Source organism: Erinaceus europaeus, chromosome 5 (genome assembly GCF_950295315.1).
Source record: "Erinaceus europaeus chromosome 5, mEriEur2.1, whole genome shotgun sequence".
NCBI lineage: Eukaryota > Metazoa > Chordata > Mammalia > Eulipotyphla > Erinaceidae > Erinaceus > Erinaceus europaeus.
This window is the reverse complement of record NC_080166.1, coordinates 94,641,541-94,666,692: the sequence shown is the minus strand read 5'-3', so window position 1 is coordinate 94,666,692 and position 25,152 is coordinate 94,641,541. Positions and strand designations below refer to the sequence as shown.

At 38.7% G+C, this 25,152-nt stretch overlaps 1 protein-coding gene across 2 annotated transcripts in view; it reads right to left on the bottom strand.

Moving 5' to 3' along the window:
* The window catches only part of PDZRN4 (PDZ domain containing ring finger 4), a 410,716-nt gene extending 386,311 nt beyond the window's left edge, over window positions 1-24,405 (bottom strand). The window contains exons 1-3 of one of the 2 annotated variants that reach the window (XM_007531152.2): window positions 23,624-24,405; window positions 21,333-21,419; window positions 19,446-19,553 (exon numbers count right to left, since the gene is read on the bottom strand). In XM_007531152.2, the coding sequence (XP_007531214.2) occupies window positions 19,446-19,553; window positions 21,333-21,419; window positions 23,624-24,367 (939 nt within the window). In that variant the 5' untranslated portion in view covers window positions 24,368-24,405. Of the gene's footprint in view, window positions 1-19,445; window positions 19,554-21,332; window positions 21,420-22,704; window positions 22,810-23,623 lie in introns of those variants that run through there. The other variant, XM_060191555.1, reaches the window with a different exon arrangement.
* Between the last annotated feature and the right edge of the window lie 747 nt (window positions 24,406-25,152).

Here is a 25,152-nt window from a genome sequence, read left to right as displayed (position 1 = left end):
AGGATCCTGGTTCAAACTTCCGGCTCCCCATTTTGCAGGCAGAGGTTGCTTCACAGGTGGTGAAGGTCTGAAGGTTTCTATCTTTCTCTCCTCCTCTCTGTCTTCCCCTCCTCTCTCGATTTCTCTCTGTCCTATCCAGGAACAATGACAGCAATAACAATAATAATAATAACAATGATAAACAATGAGGGTAACAAAAGGGGAGAAAATCGACTTCAGGAGCAGTGGATTCATAATGCAGGCACCAAAACCCAGCAATAACCCTAGAGACAAAAAAAAAAAAAAAAAAAAAAGACAGTCCCTCAGAATAAACTGATATTTTTTATCTATCATAGCTTATTTTCCTTCCAAATTAGCATTTAGTAGTCAAAATTATTCCAACTAACTAGTATCAAGGCTGAGACATCATTATAACAAATCCACATTCTTGCTTCTGTCCAACATCTTTCTGAACTGCCCTCTCTACTCTATAATCTTATTAAATCTTTCTCCTGCCCTTTGGGACTACAAAACGAAGTGCTACATTCTACTTGTACCACAGTCTTGATATTTGTTTATTCTTTCAAGTATTTCCTCAAAACATCACTGGCTGTTACTATGTGTCATGAGCTTGCTCTAAGAATTGAGGATGCTGTGATGGGTTGAATTATGTACACACATATACACTTACTTTCATAAACTGGAGCTCTCACGGTACTTCAGAAGTGAATGTATTTGGAGACATGGTCATAAAAGTTGTTTCTGAGGTTAAATGAAGTCATAAAAAGTGGCTGGTATCTAGACTGGGGAGACAGTATAGTGGTTATGCAGAAAGATTTTCAGAATGGCTGCTACTTTAATTTAAAAAAAAAAAAAGTCTTAAGATAGACATTCACTGAAGGAAGCCCATGGGGAAACTCTGAAAGATTTCTGGTCAGAGAATAATCAAAAGAGATCCTCCTTCCTAAGAAAACACTAATGTAAACATCTTGACCTTGTACTTCTAGCCTCCAACACTGTGAGAAGCTGAGGGTCTTTTGGTTAAGCCACCCAGCCCATGGCACACTCTTAAAGCTGCTCTAGCAAACTTGCACAGAGTTCACAAAGGGAGAAAGCATGCAAGTATACTCATGGGACGTGGCTTCAGGCTCTCTTTATCACTAATACACTCAGATAATTCTGTCTCGGAAGACCCATCCTTTAGAAAATTTTTATGGAAACACCTACACCTCCTTCCTTTTGAGTCAGACAGGACTATAGGTCAAATGGACACAGACATACTTCTGAAAATTTCCCAGTTAATTGTATAGATCATGTTGGTAGTAAACTACTGTACCTACAACTGTGCTGAAAGAAAAAAAGTGTCTAATCAAATACCTGGAATATATAAATTTAAAATATTTATTTAAAAGGAACTATTCCATTTTTTTTACTATAATAACAGCAGCCTCTTTCTTAATGTCACTTAAGGTCAGTTCTTTTCTAGTATTCTTATAACACATTACTGTAGGTCTTATCTAACAGTAAACTTTGTCTCTCCTCAAGGCAAGTTCAGATTTGTCAGGAGATTAACACCTCACCTAATACATAATCCAATTTCTTTTAAGAATTTGCACCAATTAAAATTCAGATAACCAAGGACATTGCAATAATTAATTAGCAAAGTTCTGCTTACTCTCACTTTTCAAAAAAAGTATTCTTATTTATTTATTATTGGATAGAGACAGAGAGAAATTGAGAGGGGAGGGAGAAATAGAGGGGGGAAGAGACAAGAGACACCCACAGTCCTGCCTCACCACTTGTCAAGCTTTCCCCCTGCAGGTGGGGACCAGGGGCTTGAACCTGGGTCCTTGCACACTGTAATGTGTGCACTTAACCAGATGCACCACTGCCTGGCCCCTTTTACTCTCACTTTTATGAATGCCAGGTTGCAACTTCTAGAACATATCTCCAAGAGCCCGACCCCACTATGGAAAGACAGAAACAGGCTGAGGGTATGGATTGACCTGCCAATGCAATGTCCACTGGAGAAGCAATTAAAGAAGCCAGACCATCCACCTTCTGCACCCCATAAAGAATTTTGGTCCATACTCCTAGAGAAGGATAAAGAACAGGGGAGCTTCCAACAGAAGGGATGGGACACAGAACTCTGATGTTGGGAACTATATGGGATTATACCCATTACCTTAGTCTTGTTAATCATTATTAAATCACTAACAATTTTTTTAAAGTCTGTAAATTTTTGCTAAATGAAGTCAACTCCCCCACCATCAGTTCATGTACTAGAGAAATCTCTACAGTAAAGCTAAAATTAAGGTTTATTTACTTTGAGACAAAGAGTTAAATTGCCATAAATGGGTTGAAATTTTAATTTAAAATGTGTAAGAAAAGGCGAATTGGAATACTGGAAAATACATAGACCTTTGTTAAGTATTTATTTATTTCCTGGAAATGATCTGTAAATCATGCTCAGAGTACATTTACTTCCTATCTTCCTACTTCAGCAGATACAAACAAGCTTTACCTGTGAGTCCTTGAGAATCACCTCCTTCCTCCACTGCCATCTCAGGAGAAACATAGCACTGTGTGCAGAGGGTGTGTCAGCTTCTCCCAGCCTGTTATCAAAGTCTTATATCTTAGACAGTTTTCCATGCCTTGAAAGTCATGGGTCTGAATGTGAGACCTATCAAGAATGAATCGGGTGTCACACCTGTGACTATTGCAGATCTATACTGCAGAGTTAACTCCTTCATCTTTTAACATACCCAAACGCAGTGAGCAGGTCTGCCTGGGAGCAGTATTTCTGTTTTCATCACCTTTAGAACTTATCTCCCTTCTGTGTTCCATCTCCTCTATCCTACCCACCCCGCAGCTGAGGAGCAAGGCGCCAAGTGAAGTGTAAATCGAATCCACTGAGGAAGAGTGGATGATCACACAGCACACATAACTCTAGCCACTAGAAATGGACCTATCCTATGACCCTGTAATTCCTCTCCTGGGGATATAGCCTAAGGAACCCAACATACTCATCCAAAAAGATCTGTGTACACATATGTTCTTAGCAGCACAATTTGTAATAGCCAAAACCTGGAAGCAACCCAGGTGTCCAACAACAGATGAGTGGCTGAGCAAGTTGTGGTATATATACACAATGGAATACTACTCAACTATTAAACGGGGTAACTTCACTGTTTTCAGCCCATCTTGGATGGACCTTGAAAAATTCATGTTAAGTGAAATAAGTCAGAAACAAACAGATGAATATGGGATGATCTCACTCTCAGGCAGAAGTTGAAAAACAAGATCAGAAGAGAAAACACAAGTAGAACCTGAACTGGAACTGGTGTATTGCACCAAAGTAAAAGATTCTGGGGTGGGTGGGGGGGAGAATACAGGTCCAAAAAGGACAGAAGACCTAGTGGGGGTTGTATTGTTATATGGAAAACTGGGAAATTTATGCTTGTACAAACTATTGTATTTACTGTCAAATGTAAATCATTAATTAAAAAAGAAATTAAGAAATTAAAAAAAATTAAGAAAACAAAACAAAACTCTAGCCACATAGCCCAGGAGGCAGTGCGGCAGTAAAGGACAGCAGTAAGTCCTGAGTCTGATCACTGGTACCACGTGCGCCAGAGTGATATTCCAGTCTCTCTTTCTCTATCTCCCTCACAAATAAATGAATATCTTAAATAAGGGCTTTCAGATCTAGTGAAGCAGTTTGTTAATAAAATGATTACAATAAATTCACAGCTTTTCCTGGTTTCACACCTCAAGTTTTCGCAACTGAAATAAAACTTTAGAAATGGCTTGTGCATTATATGTCAAGCTTTCCAATCCAAACCTCTGAAATCCATGTCTGTAAGTACACATGGGATCCTTGGTGAGTCATGTAAACTTCACTTTTTCCTTTAAAGTACTCCTTCCACTCAGCACTTTATATTCTCATTCTCTCTCCCTCCTCTTTGTCTTTTTGTAACTTTATTTTGGATTTCTTTTTAAGTAGAGATAAAATGGTTTACAGTAAATACAGTTGTTGATATATGTGTAAAATTTCTCAGTTTTCTGCAAAACACTCTCACCCCCTGCCTAGGTCCTGCTCCAGCATCAAGCAGCAGGACCTAAAAGTCCCCCTGACTCCCAGAGTTCCTTACTTTGGTGCAATACACCAAACCCAGTCCAAGGTCTGCTTTGTGTTTACCCTTTCTGTTCTTATTTCTCAACTTCTATGAGTGAGATCATTCCATATTCACCCTTCTCTTTCTGGTTTATTTCAATTCTGGCTTATGTAGGGAATTGAACCTTCAACCTCTGAGCCTCAGGCTTTCATGAAAGTTTTTTTCATAAACTTTACACTGTTTCTCCCTCTCAAAATAAACAATATTTCATTTTATTAAAAGCTTCATTAACATCAAGAAATCCTCAAGATTTGAAATGCATTCCTAGTAGTGGAGATTCAAGTCATGTAGTAGGTGATAAGGGAAACATTTTGGTAAGGGAAGTAGAACCATTTTTCTCCATAACACAGAAAAGCAGCCTGTGCTTCCTATTTGTTCAAAAGCACTTTTTCCATCTTAGAAAAATACATATTTCTCTAATTAGTTTCTTTTAATCACAATAGTTTCCAAAGCCTCACCCTTTTTAAAGTACTAAGAATAGTCTAGGGGGTGCATTAAATTTTACTAGTGATAAAATATTTCCTTAAACATTTACTTTAATGTTTTGTTCAATTTTATTAACTGTTCAAGGACGGAATTATCTTGATGGAGAAATATGACATAAATTACCTCTTCAAAATACTCATTTTTCCAGCCAACTTTCTTTCAATTACTATAATTCATTTCACTTTTTCCTACTTGAGGGCTTTCATTCACACAAATCTATTTGTTGATTTAAAAGATTGCCCCCAAATCCTTGTTCATATCTATCAAGTTTCAAGTTATGCTGTAACTATCACTGCTCAGGGAAGACTTCCTTGGTAACCAAAGAAAAAAGGTCTTCATGTCATCCTCATCCCCACTATTCTTTAAACCGTTAAACCTACCAGAATTTACTATAATTTACTATGTATTTAACTTCTACCTAACATTTTCCATAATTATAGTACCCAGCACAGTACCTGACTCAGAGAAGCAAGGTAAATGTTTATTGAATGAATTTGAGAAATCAGTATTGTATTTATATTTTATGTCGTGCTGGGAGACAGACCCAAGGCTTTGTAAATGAGCTCTGTGTCACAAATTTTCTATTGCACAACTTTATGAGTGAGAAAGGGAGAGGGAAGGAAAGAGAGCAATGGTCTGCCATCCTTAGAATTACGTGTTTCTAACCATGGTGTTTCCATGTGGTTCTGAACCTAGGGTTCACATGGAAGGTATATAACTTGAGCTACCTCCCTAGCTTTGAAAACTAATACTTGACAAAGGAGAATGTGAGAATAGTATTCTCTCATAGAAATCACTGCTATAGCTTCAGACAACTATTCTTATTATAAACACATCAAAAATAATTTTCCACATTTAAAATGAATAGGAACTCAATTTGGAGGGATATGAAATTCATGAGACTGGTTGAGGGGAAAAAATCCACCTACCTAAACAAGAAACCTCTTTTGCAGCTAATAGTCTATAAACAAAATTAAACAAGCAGAAATGATGTAAAAATAGGTGAAAATATAGCTCTGCATTAATATAGTAAGTTTATAAGCTAGTGATAAGTTGGGAAGAAAAAGTGTTCAAATGATTATGTAGATATTTAACTCACATAATAGTTGTATAATTTAGTTTAAAAACTTCATGGAGATTTTGGAATATGTAATTATAGGAGGAAAGATAGAATTATCAGATTGGACTTCAGTTACTGCTAGTCTGTCTACTGGGTTGTTGGAGAAGCCACAATACATTTTTTTCTATGCTTTTCTTTGCAAAAATGCGTCCTGACTTTTCCAACAACTCAACAGCACAATGCCTGGCAAAGGGTTTATTCTGTCCTAGGATGCAGTAATGCAAATAAAACAGAAAATAGACTGGATTCCTTTTATTTTTTTAATCATTTATTTATTTATGGGAGGGAGAGTGACAGTGAGAGGGAGGAGAGGAAAGGGTGGGAGGAGAGGAAGGAGAGAAGGAAAGAGAGAGGGGAGGAGAGAGGGAGGGGAGAAGGGAGCAATGGAGGAAAGGAGAAGAATCAGAACATTACCCTGGCACATGCAAGCTGACACTGAGGGGCTTAACTCAGACTTCATAGCTGCAAGATGGGACTTCTACCCACTGTGCCACCTCCCAGCTTGCTGAAGTGTAACATTAGACCAGTATTATTAGTGGTGTACAAAGGTAGCTGGTATAGAATAGAACCATTAAAAAGAGAGGTCCTGAGAGAAAAACATCTATAAGCGAATGAATAAATAATGCCACTGTAATGAACTTCTGGTCTCATTAGAAATCACAGTCCTGGCACTGTTCCACATTTTGATTTTACCTGTAACAAATATCTTTTCCTTGCCCAAGTTGATCTCCAGGAGTTTCATCTCATTTCAGAGCATTTTCAGGAATACCGGTTTCTGGGTCTGCTTTCTAAACTGCCCAATTATGAAGTCTGTGGAAAGATTCTACAGATGATCTTCTGCCTATGTTTTTGATTTATTTTTTTAGGGTTGCAGTTTCAACACAAGGAGTTTCTGATCACATAAGCACTTCTCATGCTAAAGGTATTGCATAAACACCTCACAGGAAAAAACTTCTCAACATCATGCAGAATTAGAAAAAAAAAAAACACAGCTAGCTAGTCAAAGACTTTCCACACATAGCACAGAAAAAAAATTTAAATAACAAGTAAACACACACACAAACACACACAAAAGAATGAGCCTTCCTTATATTTTTACCTTCTTCTTCTAGCGTTTGCCCATATTTTTACCTGAAAGAAATTAAGTAATAGAATATGAAATTATCAAATTATCAAATTATCTCCTGATAAGAATCCTAGACAACTTACCAGTGGAATAAGAATTGAGAGCCCAGAAGTAAGTCAGTCCCCCACACCTATGAACATCTAATCTTTGATAAAAGTGCCCAGACTATTAATTGGGGAAAGGAAAGTCTCTTCAACAAATGGTGTTGGAAAAATTGGGTTGAAATGTGCAGAAGAATGAAACTGAACCACTATTTTTCACCAAATAAAAGGTAAATTCCAAGTGGATCAAGGACTTGGATGTTAGACCCGAAACTAGCAAATACTTAGAGGAAAATATTGGCAGAACTCTTTACCATTTAAATTTTAAAGGCATCTTCAATGATAATAATTCAATTACATTGGGGGTGGGGGTAGGCAGTAGCACAACAGGTTAAACGCACATGGAGCAAAGCGCAAGGACCAGCATAAGGATCCTGGTTCAAGCTCTCGGTTCCCCACTTGCAGGGGGGTCGCCTCACAAGTGGTGAAGCAGGTGTCTATCTTTCTCTTCCCCCTCTGTCTTCCCCTCCTCTCTCCATTTCTCTCTGTTCTATCCAACAACAATGACAGCAATAACAACAATAATAATAACAACAATGATATACAACAAGGGCAACAAAAGAGAAAAAATGGCCTCCAGAAGCAGTGGATAGGTAATGCAGGCACAGAGCCCCAGCAATAACCCTGGAGACAACAACAACAACAACAACAGCAGCAACAAAAAGAATTCAATTACAAAAAAAAAGTAAAAAAATAAATAAATAAACCAATGAGACTATATTAAATTAAAAGGTTTCTGCGGGAGTCAGGTGTTCACGCAGCGGGTTAAGGGCAGGTGGCACAAAGCACAAGGACCAGAGTAAGGATCTGGCTCCTCACCTGCAGGGGAGTTGCTTCACAAGTGGTGAAGCAGGTCTGCAGGTGTCTATCTTTCTCTCTCCCTATCTTCCCCTCCTCTCTCCATTTCGCTCTATCTGATTCAAAAACGACAACAACAATAATAACTACAACAAAAAAACAACAAGGGCAGTAAAAGGGAAAAATAAATATTTAAAAAAACAGAAAAGCTTCTGCACAGAAAAAAAAAAAAACCTACCCCTTACATATTGGGAGATCTTTACATACTGTACATCAGACAAGAGGCCAAAAAATATATGAGCTCACCAAACTCAGTAACAAAAAAACCATCCCCAAACAGGGAGAGGATATGAATAGAATATTCACCAAAGAAGACACCCAAAAGGCCAATAAACATATGAAAAAATGCTCCAAGTCATTGATAGTCAGAGAAATGCAAATAAAGACAACAATGAGATACCACTTCACTCCTGTGAGAATGTCATACATCAGAAAAGATAGCAGCAACAAATGCTGGGGACAATGTTGTGGGGACAATGGAACCCTAAATTGGTCCAACACCTATGGAGAGCAGTCTGGAGAACTCTCAGAAGCCTAGAAGTGACCCTACCCTGTAAGTCTGCAATTCCTCTCCTGGGGATATATCCTAAGGAACTGAACACACCCATCCAAAAAGACTTGTCTTGTAATAGTCAAACCCTGCAAGCAACCCAGGAGTCCAACAACAGATGGGTGGCTGAGAAAGTTGTGGCATATATGCATAATGAAATATTATTCAGCTATTAAAAAGGATGAATTTACCTTCACTCCATCTTGGATGGAGCTTGAAGGAATCTTGTCAAGTGAGATAAATCAGAAAGAGAAGGATGAATATGGGATGATCTCACTCATAGAAGTTGAAAAATTAGAACAGAATGGAAAATACAAAACAGAACTTGGACTGGAGTTCGTGTATTGCACCAAAGTAAAGGACTCTGGGGTGGAGGAAAGGGTTCAGGTCCTGCAACATGATGGCAGAGGAAGACCTAGTGGAGGTTGAATTGTGTACATGTCACACATGTACAAACTACTATTTTACTATCAACTGTGAACCATTAATCCCCCAATACAGAAATAAAAAGAAAATGATTTACATGCATGTAAATATATTTAGTTAAAAATTCTAAATGCTCTAGTAATACTTTACACAATTAAATAGTTTAAGTTTTTTTTAAGCTCTTAATATTCTATTTTATACTGTGTTCACTTTGGAATCTACTTCAACGGCCCAAGGCTGAATCCACAGAATCTGACATTGCCAGAGTTCTAGTTTAATCCAAAGAAAAGCTATACTTCTATAAGGAGAAATATTCATTATAAAGTACTGGTTTACAAAAGAAGTCTCTGAGGGAAATGTGGGCAAGGGAGGGAAAAAGCAACACTTCTTTGATCATCCTTATCTGTTGGAAAGAATTCTTTCTCAAAAACTAACACCCACACAGTCAGAAAGGTGAAAGGGCTTGTAACACAAGATATCTAGGCCAAAGTATTTGTTTAGGGATCCTACTAATCACTATGACACTGTAACAATGAATTGTGAAGGCATATAAACAGTATGAGAGTGACACTACAAAAAGTATGCCAACTGAGCATGTTAAAATGATTAAATGTGATAATGTCAAAAGGAATACAAAATCATTACTTTCTCTAGAGAAAACTGAGAACAGAGTTAACTCATAATTAATACATATTTTTCTTAAGAAAATGTCCTTACTCAATTAATACATGTGTATTATGTCAAGCATGAAATAAATAGAAATGCTAGATTTGCTTTATCTTTGATGTCTTGTATGTACTAATAATATGTATTTCCTCTGGCCAAAGATGGCCATTATCTTCCCTCATCACTTATACCATGAAAATTTAACTACTTAACCAAAAATAAAATTTCTTTGATGAAAATAACTTTTCACACATTGTCTGGCTTGATTTAACTATATAATAGATTGCATCAGGTTAAGAGCTCAGATCTAGGGAAATACTTGATCTCTGTGTCTCGGCTTTCTCAACTGTAAAATGGAGATACTACTATGGAGATGCATTACATTCCACAAACGATTGTATAAAGAGAAATTAGTGGCACACCTGGTTCAGGGTACGTATTATAATATATAAGGTCCAGGGTTCAAGTCCCTGGTCCCCACGTTCAGTGGTGCTTGTGTATCTCTTTTCCTCTCCCTACCACCCCTTTGCCCCTCAATATCTCTCTGGTTCTATGCAAAATTAATTAAAAAGAAAGAGAAATTAATATGACAATTCCAGCAGCCAGGGAGATGGCTCAATAGGCTGAGTGCAGGACTTGCCTGGGTTTTATCCCTGGCACTGCAAATGCTGGAGCAGAGCATTTATAAGATAGCTCTCTCCTCTCTCCATCTTAATAATAACCTATGGAATAAATGTATACTAGCCTGTGGAAGATGTTCATAAATCATATACCTGAAGGGGGGTTAATATTCAAATACATAACAAGATGTGAACAGCAGAAAAATATGATGAAAGAAAATGGGTGGTGAGCTCAGATCGACAGGGATGCAGAGGTTACACAAGCTCTAAATATGAATAGATATGGGCCCTAGGTCAGATAAACAAGGTTTACAGTTAAAGGCATTTATGTACCTTTCCCATATTTAGAAGCTTTTCTATGCCCTGATCCAGCTTTCTAGTCCTTTTCCTAACTCTGACACTATCTTCCCAGATAATACTCTTAGCCCACCTGCATGTTAGCTGTCAGGCTCAGGCAAAAATTAGTAAAGCCATGGGTCCCTTAGAATATACCTATTGCTCAACAAATTGTTTGGCTTCATATGTTAACTCTCTTTTCAATCACCAGGTTCCAGATGCCACCAGGATGCTGGCCAGGCTTCCCTGGATTGAAGACCCCACCAATGTGTCCTGGAGCTCTGCTTCCCCAGAGACACACCTTACGAGGGAAAGAGAGAGGCAGACTGGGAGTATGGACCGACCAGTCAATGCCCATGTTCAGCGGGGAAGCAATTACAGAAGCCAGACCTTCTACCTTCTGCAACCCTCAATGACCCTGGGTCCATGCTCCCAGAGGGCTAGAGAATGGGAAAGCTATCATGGGAGGGGGTGGGTTATGGAGATTGGGTGGTGGGAATTGTGTGGAGTTGTACCCCTCCTACCTTATGTTTTTGTTCATTAATCCTTTCTTAAATAAAAAATTTTTTTAAAAAAGGGTAAAAGTGATCATTAAAAAAATGGAGCAGTGGATTCATTGTGCCTGTACTGAGCCTCAGCAACTAAAGGCAAAATAAATAAATACATCAATAAATAAATAAATAAAAGAATATACCTAAAATAGACTTTCTAGCTTCTTCCAACATGAAGACCCTAAGTTTCATTTGTTATACTCTTACCTTTAGATTCCTGATTAATAAACTATTTGTTCTGCTTTATATCTTAATGTGTTTCAGTCATCAAGTCTCAGATGCTACCATGATGCCAACCTGACTTCCCTGGGCAGATGAACTCACCAAAATGTCCTAGAACCTTACCTCCCCAGTGCCCTAACCCACCTTCTGCATGCCATAAAGATCTTTGGTCTATACTCCCAGAGGAATGAGGAATAGGGAAGCTTCCAATGGAGGGGAAGGGATATGGAACTCTGGTGGTAGAAATTATATAGAATTGTGCCCCTCTTGTCCCACAATGTTGTCAATCATTATTAAATCACTAATAAAATTAAAAAAAAAAAAAAAAAAAAGCTTGGGGAAAAACAGGTGGAAGAAGTGAATGGGTATTTTTATCAGAAAAAAAAAACAGGCAAGTGGTCAACAGGTACTTTAAAAAGTTCTCAGCATCATGAATCATAAGGAATATAATTCAAAGCTCCAGTAAGATTTCACTTCTACCTGTTAGAAAGGTTACTAGAAAAAAAGAGACAAAACTTGTGGTCTAGAATATGGAGAAAAGGAAGTCCTTGTGCCATACTGCTGTGAATGTAAACTGATGCAGTAACTACAGAAAAGAATATGGATATTCCTCAAAGAAGCAAAAATATAATTACCATTTGATCCAGCTGTGCCACATCTGGGTTTATCCAAAGGAAACGAAATGAGGGTATTAAGGAGCTATTTGCACATCCTTATGAATGATCACTGCAGCATCAGTCATAATTGTCAAAATAGAGAAAGCTGCCAATGAGTGGATAAAGATACCATTCACACACACACACACACACACACACACACTCACTCATGCATGAACACACATGAGAATATTACTTCGCCAACAGAAGAAATTTTACCATTTGAAACAATATGGATGAACTTTTCTCTAGGGCTAAATGAAAAAGCTAGATAAATACAAATCACTTACATTTGTAATTCAAAAGAAAGTCAAATTCAGAGAAAGTGCTGAATAAGACAGATTATTTTTGTTGTTGTTGGATATGTTAGTAGGAAAAGTAATGCTTTTGTTCCAGTGTTATTATGTGAATGATTAAAAGTAAAATATAGATTTGTCTAACTTTGTGACAAACACATTAAGTTTTTTGTAAGTTATATATCTTCCATATATTCAGTGTTAAATTCAATGCTAAACTAAATTTTGTAAAATGGTCATCCCCTATAAAGTGAGTTGCACCTAATCTTAAGAGTTGAAGCATTATTCTAATACCTTGTAGAGAAATAAAATTGTTTGAATTATTTTCAGCCATATAATGAATCATATATTCTTTCTGGGGCATTTTTCTTTAAAAAAAACAAATAAACAAAAATCTCCGAGTGGCTGATTACAAAAGCAGCGACAAGCTTCTTAAGAACACTGTTAACTAATTAAAAGAAGGAGGGCTAGTCTAAGGTAATGCCCACAAAGTTCTTCACCTGTGTTGTGACCAGATAGTTTAGGCTTGCAGCTGTGGGGAATGCCTGGCCCAAGGACCTTGTAGAGCCCAAAGCATCATTTGGTCTCGCCCTGCCAAGGCAACCAGGGGCTTTTCTTCATGGCAACATGAAGTGTTAGTGTTTAAGTTGATAATTCTGTATGGTCTGTGAATTATGTTATAAATATCTAAATGGCCTTTGGCAAAATAAAAGGTTCCTTAACCCTGGGTTTAGAGCATCAGGGATCGAATCCTCCCAGTTCATGTTAATTTGCTCTCTTCTTTGCAATGATTTCCTAGTGAACTGAGAACAGCAACCTTTTAGAAAAGGCTGGCAAACAGTTCACTTGGATTGTGTGTTGCTTTGCCATATGCCTAAGCCAGATTTCGGCCCAGCCCCAATGTACTGGAGGAAGTTTCAGTGTCATAGCTTCCCTTCTCTCTCTCTCTCTCGCTCTCTCTCTCTCTCTCTCTCTCTCTCTCCTCTACCTAATAATAATAACATAAAGAAATAAATTAATCTCTGTAAAGACACTAGAATCTATGAAGAAGAAAACAACATGTACTCTATGAAAGCACCTCTTTAAAAGTTCCAAGAAAAGGTTTAGAAAGTTGTTTCTTAAGCTGTCTTACTCCTCACAGCTGTGGCTACTGTTAATTATTTCAAGCAGCTCTCATCATGAGAACTTCAAAGAGCCTCCCCAGTCCCTCCCCAGTGCTCTAGGAAGTTTCTGACTCTGCCTTTTCACCAAACCATTCAAAAGGCTTGGAAACATTCAAATCATCTTTCATCTTTTCAGTTCCTCTGTGGTTTCTCATGTTTTTGCTCAAGTCCACGTTCGGTCCAGTGCCATTTCTGCAAATCTGCTTTGCAGACAAGCATGTGAATTCAGTCAGCTTTACCAGAGTTCCTCAAGTTCAATAATAAAAGGTCTGCATTAGGGTGAAGGCAAACATACATACTTTCATATCCAATTTAAGCATTTCAGTAGACAGATTTCAATGTAGATATGGCTTCTTAGAGCACAGAAGAAACAGTCTAACGAAATACAATTATTTTAACCCAATGTCATTAGATCTTAAGAGATCCTGAAACTTAAGAAACATCAAAGTCTTTCAACTTCAGATGTGACAGGGATAGTGTTTAGGGACTGTCTATATAACATCCCCAAATTCCTTGATTATTCTCTTATTCGCTCTTCAACAAAAATAAAAAGAATGTCTAGAATTTGCCAAGCCAATGAATGCTGAGAGTTGGAGAGAACAAGTTTAAAAGATACTAATAATTTTAAGAAGTCCACACACTACCAGGAAAAATATTCAAGAATAAATGGGCAATATGGCATAGGAAAAATGTTATGGAAGGAAGAAGTATAGAAAGAGGAAGGCAAGCAAAGAGGCCTAAAAATGAGAAAAGGGAGAGTTTTCATCTGAATACAGTAAGTAGAGCATATAAAAATGAAAGTTGCAGGAAAAAAATTAAGTTGTTCTAAGTCCATCTTTGCTCCACTAATAATTTCGGATTTTATACTATTAACTGTAAAATATGAATAAAAAACCTTAAGTGAAAGAGTAGGAAAAAGTAACAACCTGATAGTAATAGGCAAGTTGAATCACAAATGACTGCTAGAGACTAGGTGAATTTGGGAAGTTGACTCAAGAGGCCGCTGTGCTAGTCAAGACAAAAATGACAAAAAGAAAATGCTGAAAGCTTGCCAATCAAGACAATTTTCTTCCAGTAAAACTTCGGAGGCCCTGAGGGGAGCAATTGTTTTTTTTTTTTTAACCCCCATATCTATGGTGGGAGATGAAGGTGAAGTCATTCATTCCTAAAGACAAATGATGCACACAGGTGTAGACATTTAAGGGGATTGAAGGGGAAAAGGAGAACACAAGGTAAGTAAAATAGCACCCGTTTTGTTCTGAAATTTGGTCTGAAGTCAATTCTGGATCTCATTTAAAAAAAAAAAAAAGTCTAGTGTATTGCACCAAAGTAAAGGATTCAGGCAGGGGCTGAGGGGGTGGGGGGAACAGAGTTCAGATCCTGGAACACATGGCAGAAGAGGACCTAATTACTCATGAAAAGGCAAAACATTATCATCTAGATGAAAGACCAATTATTGTCACAACAGCCACATGTTGCTTCACAGACAACAAATTAAGAGAGGAGGGGAAAAAACTGAGATCTTCATGAGATTACCCACACAAATTCAAGACCCAGGACTAAATTTAAAGCCTGTACTCCTTTATGAAAACATGTTGTTATCTTGCAGACACAAAGTCTATTTCACACCTAGCTTCCTGATTTCTAAGAATGAACTGGAATAATGGGACAGTAGAAAAATCAGAATAAACACACAGTGTCATTCAACTAAGTCAAGACTGTAATATTCACTGTCTTTTAAACATTAATTATTTACTTATTAATGAGAGAGAAACAGCACATCATTCCGGCAGGTGCTATGCCTGGGATCAAAGTCAGGACTTTTGCTTCAGAGTCTGAGGCTTTATTTGCTACACTGCCTCCTGGGCTGCAGGGATCCCATTTGTGCTCTTAACTGAGGAAGTACCCTCACCCATAGGCCTCATCTATTTCCTATTTCTTTCAGAATGTCAGTGCTGTTAGAATCTTTAAACAGACTTTCACAATGTGCAATTGTATTATTGTATTAAAGAACTCCATGCTGTGTTTGAATTAAGCAGTAATTTACCAAAATGGTCCTTGAGATTTACAAATGAGATAGAGTAACTTTATGAGGTGAGAAAAGTGCACTGTAACCTGAGGCAAAGACAAAAGCAGAATACTGCAGATAAGATTCAACAGCATTCTTAAATGACTTAACTGTGGAGTCTAGCTGATAGTTTAGTCTGTTAGGGCATAAATTTGCATGTCTTAGGCCCCAGAGGTCACAAGTTCAATCCCAGTAAAACCACCTGACAGTGTTGAACAGTATACAGCTCTCTCTCTCCCATATATGTAAGTAGGTATGTGTTGAGCTGTGATCTAGTTTTAATTTCCTGCAGTAATATCTGTAACTTCACTGCTGAGAGTTTTTTACTTAGTGGTACAGAGCACAATATCAAAGCATATACACGCTATGCACTGTAGAACCAAAACTCAAAAAGCAGTTGGCAGACTAGAACAGTTAAGATGTACAGTTCTTTCTGCTAGCACTGACCTCCATACTTTATAGAAATTGTAACAATGATATAGTGAATGTGGAAACTAAAAATGCCTGTTGTACTGTCTTACATTATGAATTTCAAGCTAAATAAACAGAAGAGTTTTTATCTACCTAAATACTAAAGGGACTCTGCTTTCTGCTCTAAACTTCTCACAGACTTCATATACTTCCTCCCCCTCTCCCACTAACACCCATTCTGGATTCCAGAATTTGAGAGATTTTGGGCTTCCCTGTCACATTGCAGTGGTTAGGAGCTAGGGTGGAGAATTAGGCAGTAGGCAGAGGAAAGTGAACAAAGAATCCAGTGGATGACTATCCACCCTTCTATTCACTTGTCCATACTGGGGTCATGGTTGTGTCCTCTGTTATCAGAAATCACAACAATAATAATAGAGAAGTAAATGCTTGAGAGCAGCAGTGAATTTTGATTTTCAACTCCCTCCCACACATCCCTTAGATGATGACAGTGCCCTCTTAGAACTCTGCCTAAGCCTGAAAGTATCAAGGGTCTTCTGCAGTTCCTTTGAGGCCTGAAAGAGTGAAAAGAGGAAAGACAGGCAAAAGATATTTTTGCTTGGGTGCAAAAGAAACTTTTCCTCTGGTGAGTCCCTATATGAATTTCTGTGATGTTTCAAAATGCATTTAAGCAGTATTTACTGCATTTGCAGGCAGAGGTAACACTGGTGTCAAGTGATACAATCACACTTTATGCTGCCACTCAAATATCACAACTGATTTCTCTTCTGAATCTACTCACTTAAATATAGTTAAGAAATTACTATATGTTACATGTAAAAAGGGGGCATGGTTGTCCATGAATACTGTCTCCAAATATTAATTTGTCTTATGGTTTGTGAAATATAATTTAGATTCACAGTGCAACTGACCTGTCGCCATTTTATGATTTTTTTTTTTAATTTGACAAGCTTCTATTGAATGCAAAGTATTAAAAATCACAGTTTGGGGAGTCGGGCGGTGGCGCAGTGGGTTAAGCGCACGTGGCGCAAAGCGCAGGGACCGGCGTGAGGATCCCAGTTCGAGCCCCCGGCTCCCCACCTGCAGGGAAGTTGCTTCACGGGCGGTGAAGGTCTGCAGGTGTCTATCTTTCTCTCCCCTCTCTCTCTGTCTTCCCCTCCTCTCTCCATTTCTCTCTGTCCTATCCAATAACAAAGCAACGTCAACAATGGCAATAATAACCGCAATGAGGCTGCAACAACTAGGGCAACAAAAAGGGGGAAAAATGGCCTCCAGGAGCCGTGGATTCATGGTGCAGGCACCGAGCCCAGCAATAACCCTGGAGGAAAAAAAAAAAATCACAGTTTGGTGTTAGTCACCTGTGTAGAACTTTAGCAAAGGTAACATAGCTGATATTTTTTTATTAGAACTAGTAATGTCTCTTTTTGCCATAAGTATAATCAAGCCTGTAACATACCTACTTTTCATTCAAATAAATGATTCAAGAAAAAATATAAGAATTAATAAATATTCTGCAATGTGTGTTCTGTATAATGAACGTGCCAACAAAGGTGTTTTCTTAATATTGACTGTAAATAAAAAATGTCTTATACTGCAATACAAATATCTATTCTCTCCCAAATACTGATGACATAACAATATAGCTAAATATGAGATTTACTTCTAATAATCTAACCTCCCAAAGTATCTATGCTACTTAACAAGTATTCCATAAATATTCACATTATTCAATTCTTTTTCTTCCTAAATGTGGACACATATATCCATTATAGAACTACATCAAAATGCATGTAATCATTCTACCCTGATGTAAAAGATCCATCAATATATTTTAATCACTGAGGCAAAGAATTCCAAGGTCTTGCCATTAGCTACTAATATATACATACTAAATAGAAGAAAAATTAGTATTTTAGTTAGCCATAAATTATAATACAGATTTCCATGCTCTCTTTGCTCAGCATCTTCTATGATTTAAATAAATTTACATTAGTAACAAATATATATATATGTGTGTGTGTGTGTAGATATACTTGATTTATTAACCATCTTTCTTTATGAAATTACCTCTTTAACAAAACCAATGGGTTTTTAACAAAAGTGCTATATCATAATATAAAAGATGAATTCATCTTTTCCCTACTAAATATAATATTAATGAGGCATGCAAAGCATCACTACCTAGTTATAATAAATTATCTTTAAGTTATCACTATGTGTGTATACGCACAACGACTGAACATTCAGTTCCATCAGCTCCTTTAATAGTATCAAATATAGGTATTCATGTCCCTATTTACCCAGAGGAGAAAAACCAAAATGGTTTAGAGGCAAAGCAGAAAATAGTAAGAACAAGTTTTTGTTTAAATCACATTGCCCTTTAAATCATGCTGCACAAACATGAGTAAAAATAGAAAAATTCTAACTTTAGAAAATGTAGCTGGTAAAATCTTTCCACTAGGCAAATTGTCAAGCTGGAAAGCATCAGTAAAAGTAGGTCTGCACTTTCTTGGCTATACCACCAAAAAATGAAAAGTCTGAGACAAGAAACTAATCTAGATAAAAACAAGTTGTTCACTGAAGGCAACTCCCCCTTTCTAAATTGCTTAGTCACCTAGCTTTTAAATGCTATAAACTATGTTTCCCCAAAACTCTAAAGCTAATGCCTGTCTTCTACTTTTAACTCTTATTCTACCTGAAATAATTCCAAATGCAAGAGTGATTAATGAGGATCAAAAGTGTAATAGAGAAAACCAACCACCACTCAGTTTACACAACCAGAAAGGGAAGAACTGGTTGTTACACAACTGAAAACAATCAGGTTTCTTTTTTTTCCCCCCAAACAATAGTGGAGTCAAAACAATAGTGGAGTCAAATCAAACACCCAAATTTCTATTTATGCTTATACTAATACATGAAAAATACCTCTACTGACAGCAGCAGCAACCTAATCATTTTTCAGTAATATTATCCCAAGCAGGTAATAAAATGTTAAAGACAGAGACGGCAAATGGTGTTAGCCCAAAGTTCTCTTTTCACGGCACAATGTCACAAACCTACACGTATTACTTTGTAACCACCAAATGCAATAGAACAGTTACAAGATACACTAGGTAAGAGAAAGAACTCTCCCAGCTCTAGGCAACAGGAAAAGAAAAAATCAAAAAACAAACAAACAAAAAACCCTGCATACTTCTTATGTAAATATTAAGACCAGAAAAAATTACTGGATTAAGCTAGAAAATTATAAAAAGATATTCCATAACTATTCCAAACTCTATATAGAAAATACTAAATGTAAGTTTAAAAGATAATAATTTCTCATCCAAACTATTCTTCACAAGACACTTGTTTTTGGCAAGGTAATCAAAATTTCCCTATCTTCATAGTTCATGGAGAGAGATAGTCTGTTCTAATCAGTGGTATCATTAGCATAGTAGGAAACTTCAGGTAATTTATTCTGCTGTCTCAGTATTTTATAGTTGATGGATAAGATGCATTCTCTAGTTAAATATATACTCCAAATAGCTTCTAAATCAAGGTAAAGCAGTAATCTTAGTCATTAATGTCCAAATATTTCTTTTACGGATATTTTTCATGTTTTAAATTCTTACCTCAATGATTTTGTCATGAATCTCCAGGCCATCTGCTCTGTCAGAAGGTCCATTTTCCAAAATTTTTGAGACAAAAATTCCTTCCATTGTTGTTTCTTTCTGGTTAGTCTATAAAGAATGCAGTCATTAGCAGAGACACATATAAATAAAACTTTAGGGTGGATAAGAGCAAATGCTAAATACAACATTGTCAATCCTCCTTAAATATGTACCATTCTTTCTTAGCTGCAGATATGGCACTGACTTTTAACTTACTTTACACTAAATACTCATTAATCAAGATGGCAGCTCTAATGAATGAGTCCAGCATCTGTGACAAGATTATCTATTTACGTCACATTTTTTTTATTAGACATAAAAGCTCTGGGGAAAAGGTCATGCCCAAGGTAATCTCAACCAGATTATTTATAAATCTCTCACTTTTAAAGAGATGTAACAAATAAAAAAGAATTATAAATTAAAGGGGAAATTATACCATGTATCATCTTATAATTGGTTTGAGATTTTAGTCATATTGTGAAAAATGTAATTGAACTTTATGATGTGACTAATTTACAGTATAGGTTCATCCTTCAAAAGAGAGGCTGAAAGACTGTTCAAGTGCTAAGTCCCAAAAGATCAACTCTAACCTGCAAGAGGACTCAGTCAAGGCTAATCTTTATGCCATTTTAGGAGGAATATGCCCAATGATTACTTAAAGCACAGACATAGGGTCAATAGGTACAAACAGGACATTTAGTTAGTTTCAATACACCATTTAGATTCCCAAAACAGTTAGGAGAAATGCAGAATACCCTAAATAATATATTGTGAAACTTTAAATGTCATGTTACCCTGTGGAAGGCTAAACAGAGTCACTTCTCTTTAATTGCCCTTCCCTAATGTGAATCCCATAAAGTTCTTGAAAATATCCAATGTCATTTAAATGTCAGATCCTAAACTAGCATTTATAAAACAATTTCTTGAGGAAAGAAAATAACAAAAACAAAAATGTTATGATTCTATCTGCTCATAATAAAAAGGGGGCTGTTTAAGAAAAATAAACATACTAGCCACTGGTTGCTAGGTTTCTAAAACATTAAACCAAGAAGAAATATGTCACTGGCATCCCAACCTAAACACAGCATATGGCCAGCACCTCTAAGATAGCTTCCTTAGACAACATCTGCAATGCAGGATACAAAAATGGTGTGGTAGTCTACTGAGAAAACTAAAGAACATGGAGAAATTCAAAACCTTTTTCTATTTACTGTGAAAGTTGAGTTGTAGTATTTAAGGATCTAAAAGAACTTCACAACAGTATTTATTTGCAACGTATGTGTTTTTGAAACAACTTGCATCAATGTGATAAGTATCCTTTATTTAACTGAAAGATTTAACTTGTAAAACCTAAGTGTATTTCAAATCAACTCTCCTTTTTCAACATACTATCTCCTGTGTTACTGTGATATAGATTATCTCTGACTTCAAATGCTCATTTAATTTTTCAACACATATTTTTAACACCTGGTATGTTTCATCTGAAAAATGTCCCGGTAGACTTACATAGTAATATAGACAGCAATACAACTACCTAATATTACCAAGTAGAAATTTCTATACACCTAATTTTAAAATAAGCTTATTTAAGACATTTGCAAAGAGATGGCATGTAAAGTACTCTTTTAAGCAGCAGAAAGAAACAAGATTATTATTTGTTTTTGTTTGCTTTGCTTTTCTCTAAACTATATATATATGCACATATAGAAATATTTGCATTAAAAAATCTAGTGTTAGATCACAAGCATGACTTTATAGATTAAACTGCTTGTTTTTCTCACAAAAGAAAGCTGTCTGCTATTATTTACTTATAAGAAATGAGTGAGCAGCATTAACAATGTGGGTTACCTGACTTGGTTGGCCTCCTATAATATTGAATCCCAGTTTGTCATTTTCTCTTTCTAGCACAATGGTGAATGGTATATGTTCTTCATCCTAGATTAAAAAAAAAAAAAAGAAGATGACATAACTCGGGAAAAGTGTGTGTTGGGGGGGTGCTACAGTAAAATTTTTTCTACTGTAAACAAATCAGCATTTAAATGAGGAAAAGCTTAAAACTGAAGATGGATGACTTAAGAGATAATCTGAAGCTAAAGTATTTGAAGAGAGTAAATGTGCAGGTGAGAAAAATAACCATTTTCAAAAATAGTCAAATGGCTTTGCATTTTTTTACACATGCTAACTTTGCGTTAGCAACATCTAATTATGAATTCACTATAATTTAAGATATTTGTGGTTTAATCCTAGGAATATCTTTATTTTTCACCTCCATTACAGAAGAGTAACATAGATCACTGAAGAAAATGAGACTTGTTTTATGCAGTAATTTCACTGTGGAAAGTCTTAAGGCATTTAAATAACAGTAAACTACATGTCTCTTTCCACTGTAATATTCAATTGCAATCGTAATGTGGGAGCTACTAGGTTACAGCAGTCTTAACTTTAAGTAGTGTTCTCATTTGGTTTGCATAATTCCTGCAGAATTTTAAAAAGAGAATTTATGCCAAGTAAAGTAGAATATATTACTTTCCTGGTGGCCAAATAACAGCTAAATAAGAAATATATATATATAATTTGTTTACTCGTGAATTTCTATTTAAGATGAAATGAAGACCAGCTCAGTGTCAGTTGTGGTGGTTGACTGTATTAACTACCTGAGAATGTTTGGGAATTATTTGTAAATGATAAATTTCCACAAGCATCATCACTACTTCCATCTTCACCCCCTTACCCAGGAGTTTCCCTGGGCAGTGCATACAGCAACCCCTACTGGCAGTGAGAAAACTTTGTGGAGGAATTCTGGGAAATCTTTCTGTGAGTTTGCAACTCCTGGGCAGTGTTTATTAACATTTCAGAACAACAACTTTACTTGAGTTACAGAAATATAATTTTACTTGTAGCTCCTATCCATCAGCCACCACTTCCCTAAGACCTTAAATTCTAAACTGGTACTATAGGGAACAATTCTGTTCTCTCTGAGACGTCCCATTTTCTTAAATGCAATTGTATATAAATAAGGTAATCAGAGACAAAATTCAGTCTTTGAATATAACAGAATAGAAGGCTTTAGCACTTCACAATCTAGGTTTCTTTTTTTTAAGTTGAGGGGCAAAAGCATCCCACTAGGAGTGTCAGCAGTCCTGGGTGTTCCTCCCCAGGAGGGCTAAGAATGCAAACAGATCCTTGAAAGGAGTGCAAATTCTACTAAATCCCCACTCACCATAGCAGCGAGCAACAATGTCAAACACTGCAGAAAGTCCTCCAGAAGAGAAGGAACAGCTTTATAAACAAGCCTCCAAGCAAGGGGTGCTGCAAAGAGGCTTGTTTATTAGGCCTGGAAGCAGGCAGCACTGGGAGCACAGTTACGGGCCAGCAGCTTCGACAAAGAAGGGAAACACCTCCTTCTTTGGGGCCCCAGGCACAGTCTGAGACCTCATATGGATATGACTGATCTCAGAAGTGGGTCCCCAAGTGTGTGTGTCTCTCTAACCCCACCAGCAGCACTGCCACCAATAAATGAGATTCAGAAATAAGGCAGCAGTGTTATGTAAAGAGCCCTAGATCTAAAAGCCTCATCTCTTAATGTCTCAAGGCTTTCCTAACCCCCCCCCCCCCACACACACACACCAAATGCCTGAAGTCCCTGTGGAAGGTGGTTGATGTGAACAAGGAAGCAAATAAAAGACGCCCTTGGGCTCTAATGGTTTGTAAAGCTGAGGGGATTCGGGCATCAGTTCTCCATGAGAAAGAGGAGCCAGGGTCACAGAAGTCCTGGGGTCCAGGCTCAGGGCACTGTCGGGCTGATTTTGGGCACAGGACAAATGGCACTGAAATTAGCATAAAGGTTTGGGTAGGAGTGTGTAAAAATGCGAGGCAAAGGTCTGAGTGACAAGAAAAAAAAAAGCTTTCTTAATTCCATTTTTACCCCCTCCAAGGAAAAGTTAAACTTCAGCCTCTTTAACTGTTTCGCATCCTACCACACAAGGAGGGGTGAGTCTGGTTACCTGCGATGCTAAAGGTGAGGCGAGTGGGGGTGTGCGTGTGCGGGAAGGGGTCACCTTCAAGGACTCCAACGGTGCCAGACCGAATCTCCCCTCCCTCACCACGGTCATCCCCGGGGGCCCAAGTTCAGTGCTTACCTGGCCTTCGCCGCCCGGGTCGCCGGCAGCGAAGGAGCGGACGTGAGCCATGTACTGGGTGAACTGGTCCCGGTACCTACGCGCCGCCAGCTGCACCTCGGCCCGAAGCAGCCAGAGCCGGGCCAGCAGCGCCCGCTCGCGCCGCCTCCAGGCGAGGCCCCCAGGCCCGGGCCCCCGCCCGCCCGAGCCTCGCACGTCCCCGCCCGGGTCAGCTCCGCAGGCCCCTCGTGCCGGCCCGCTGCTGCCGCCGGCTCTGTGCTCGTCCGGCCCCGGGATGCCGCTCCGGCCGCCCGCAGGGCCGAAGGCGCAGCGCTCGACGTGCGCCGCCAGCTCGTGCAGCCGCAGTGCCCGGGCGCAGCCGCGGGCGCTATGGTCGCAGCGGACGCGCAATTTGTGCACCAGGCTGCGCAGCGGCAGCACCCGGTACAGCTCGGCCGGAGCCAGCGGCTGGCACCGCAAGGGGCACCGGCGTCGCCGCGACGCCCAGGGCAGCAAGCAGCCGGCGCAGAAGACGTGCCCGCACGGCGTGCACAGCGGCTCCTCCAGCACCTGGCCGCACAGCCCGCACTCCAGCTCCGGGTCCACGGCCTCGGCAAAGCGCTCCAGGGCAAAGCCCATAGCAGGGCGGGGCCGCCGGCTGCCACAGTCAGTCCCCTCCAGACCCTCGGTCTCCCCCGAAACCCCGGGGTGAGCGCTCCTGCCGAGGCAGCAGCTTCTCCGCGCCAAGAAGGAGGGTGGGGGCATGCGGTCTCCGAGTTTGTTTGGCTGGAAGTTTTTGCTCCGCTCCGCCGTATTGACGCTAATAGACACCACCCCCTTTGACTACTCCGTAAGATTCAGGAGTCTCCCCCTCTGGGGCCACTGCGCTCCTTTGCTCCTCCGGAAACGTCACGTTTTCCACGGGCAGAGCTGGAAATGGGCAGAGCGTGGATGCTAAACACACACACACACGCGCGCGCGCGCACACACACACACACACACACACACACACACACACACACACTTTTAGCTCCTTCTCAAAGCACAATTCAGAAACCAGGGGGCTGTGAACAGGTTAGGCAAAGATAAAGACAAAGTCAGCTTTAGGGTGTCTCCCTCTAGGGTGGGCCTCCTTCCCAGTGCAGAAGCTGGGCTTTTGTTACCAATAGCCAGACTACAGGACTATACAGCATCCATCTGTGTCCATAGGCATTTCTCCATCGGGAATGGGAAAATCATCATTCTAGGCCTGAAAAGAATTAAAGGGAACGGTTATGAAAGCAAGTTGTGAAGTGGCCAGGAAGGTAGCCCAATAGTTAGAGCTTCAGATCTATGAGCATGAATGAGGTGATGGGTACAGGGACCAATCTTGGCATCACATGTGCCAGCTTGGTGCTTTAGATTTCTCTCTTGTTCGCTCACTTGTTCGTTAATATTTTTAAGTTCTGAAATAACAGACTGCGGAGCCAATAGGTGGAGAGCACACATTACCATGCAAAAGGACCAGGGTTCAAGCCTCAGGTACATACCTATAGGAAGAAGCTTCACCA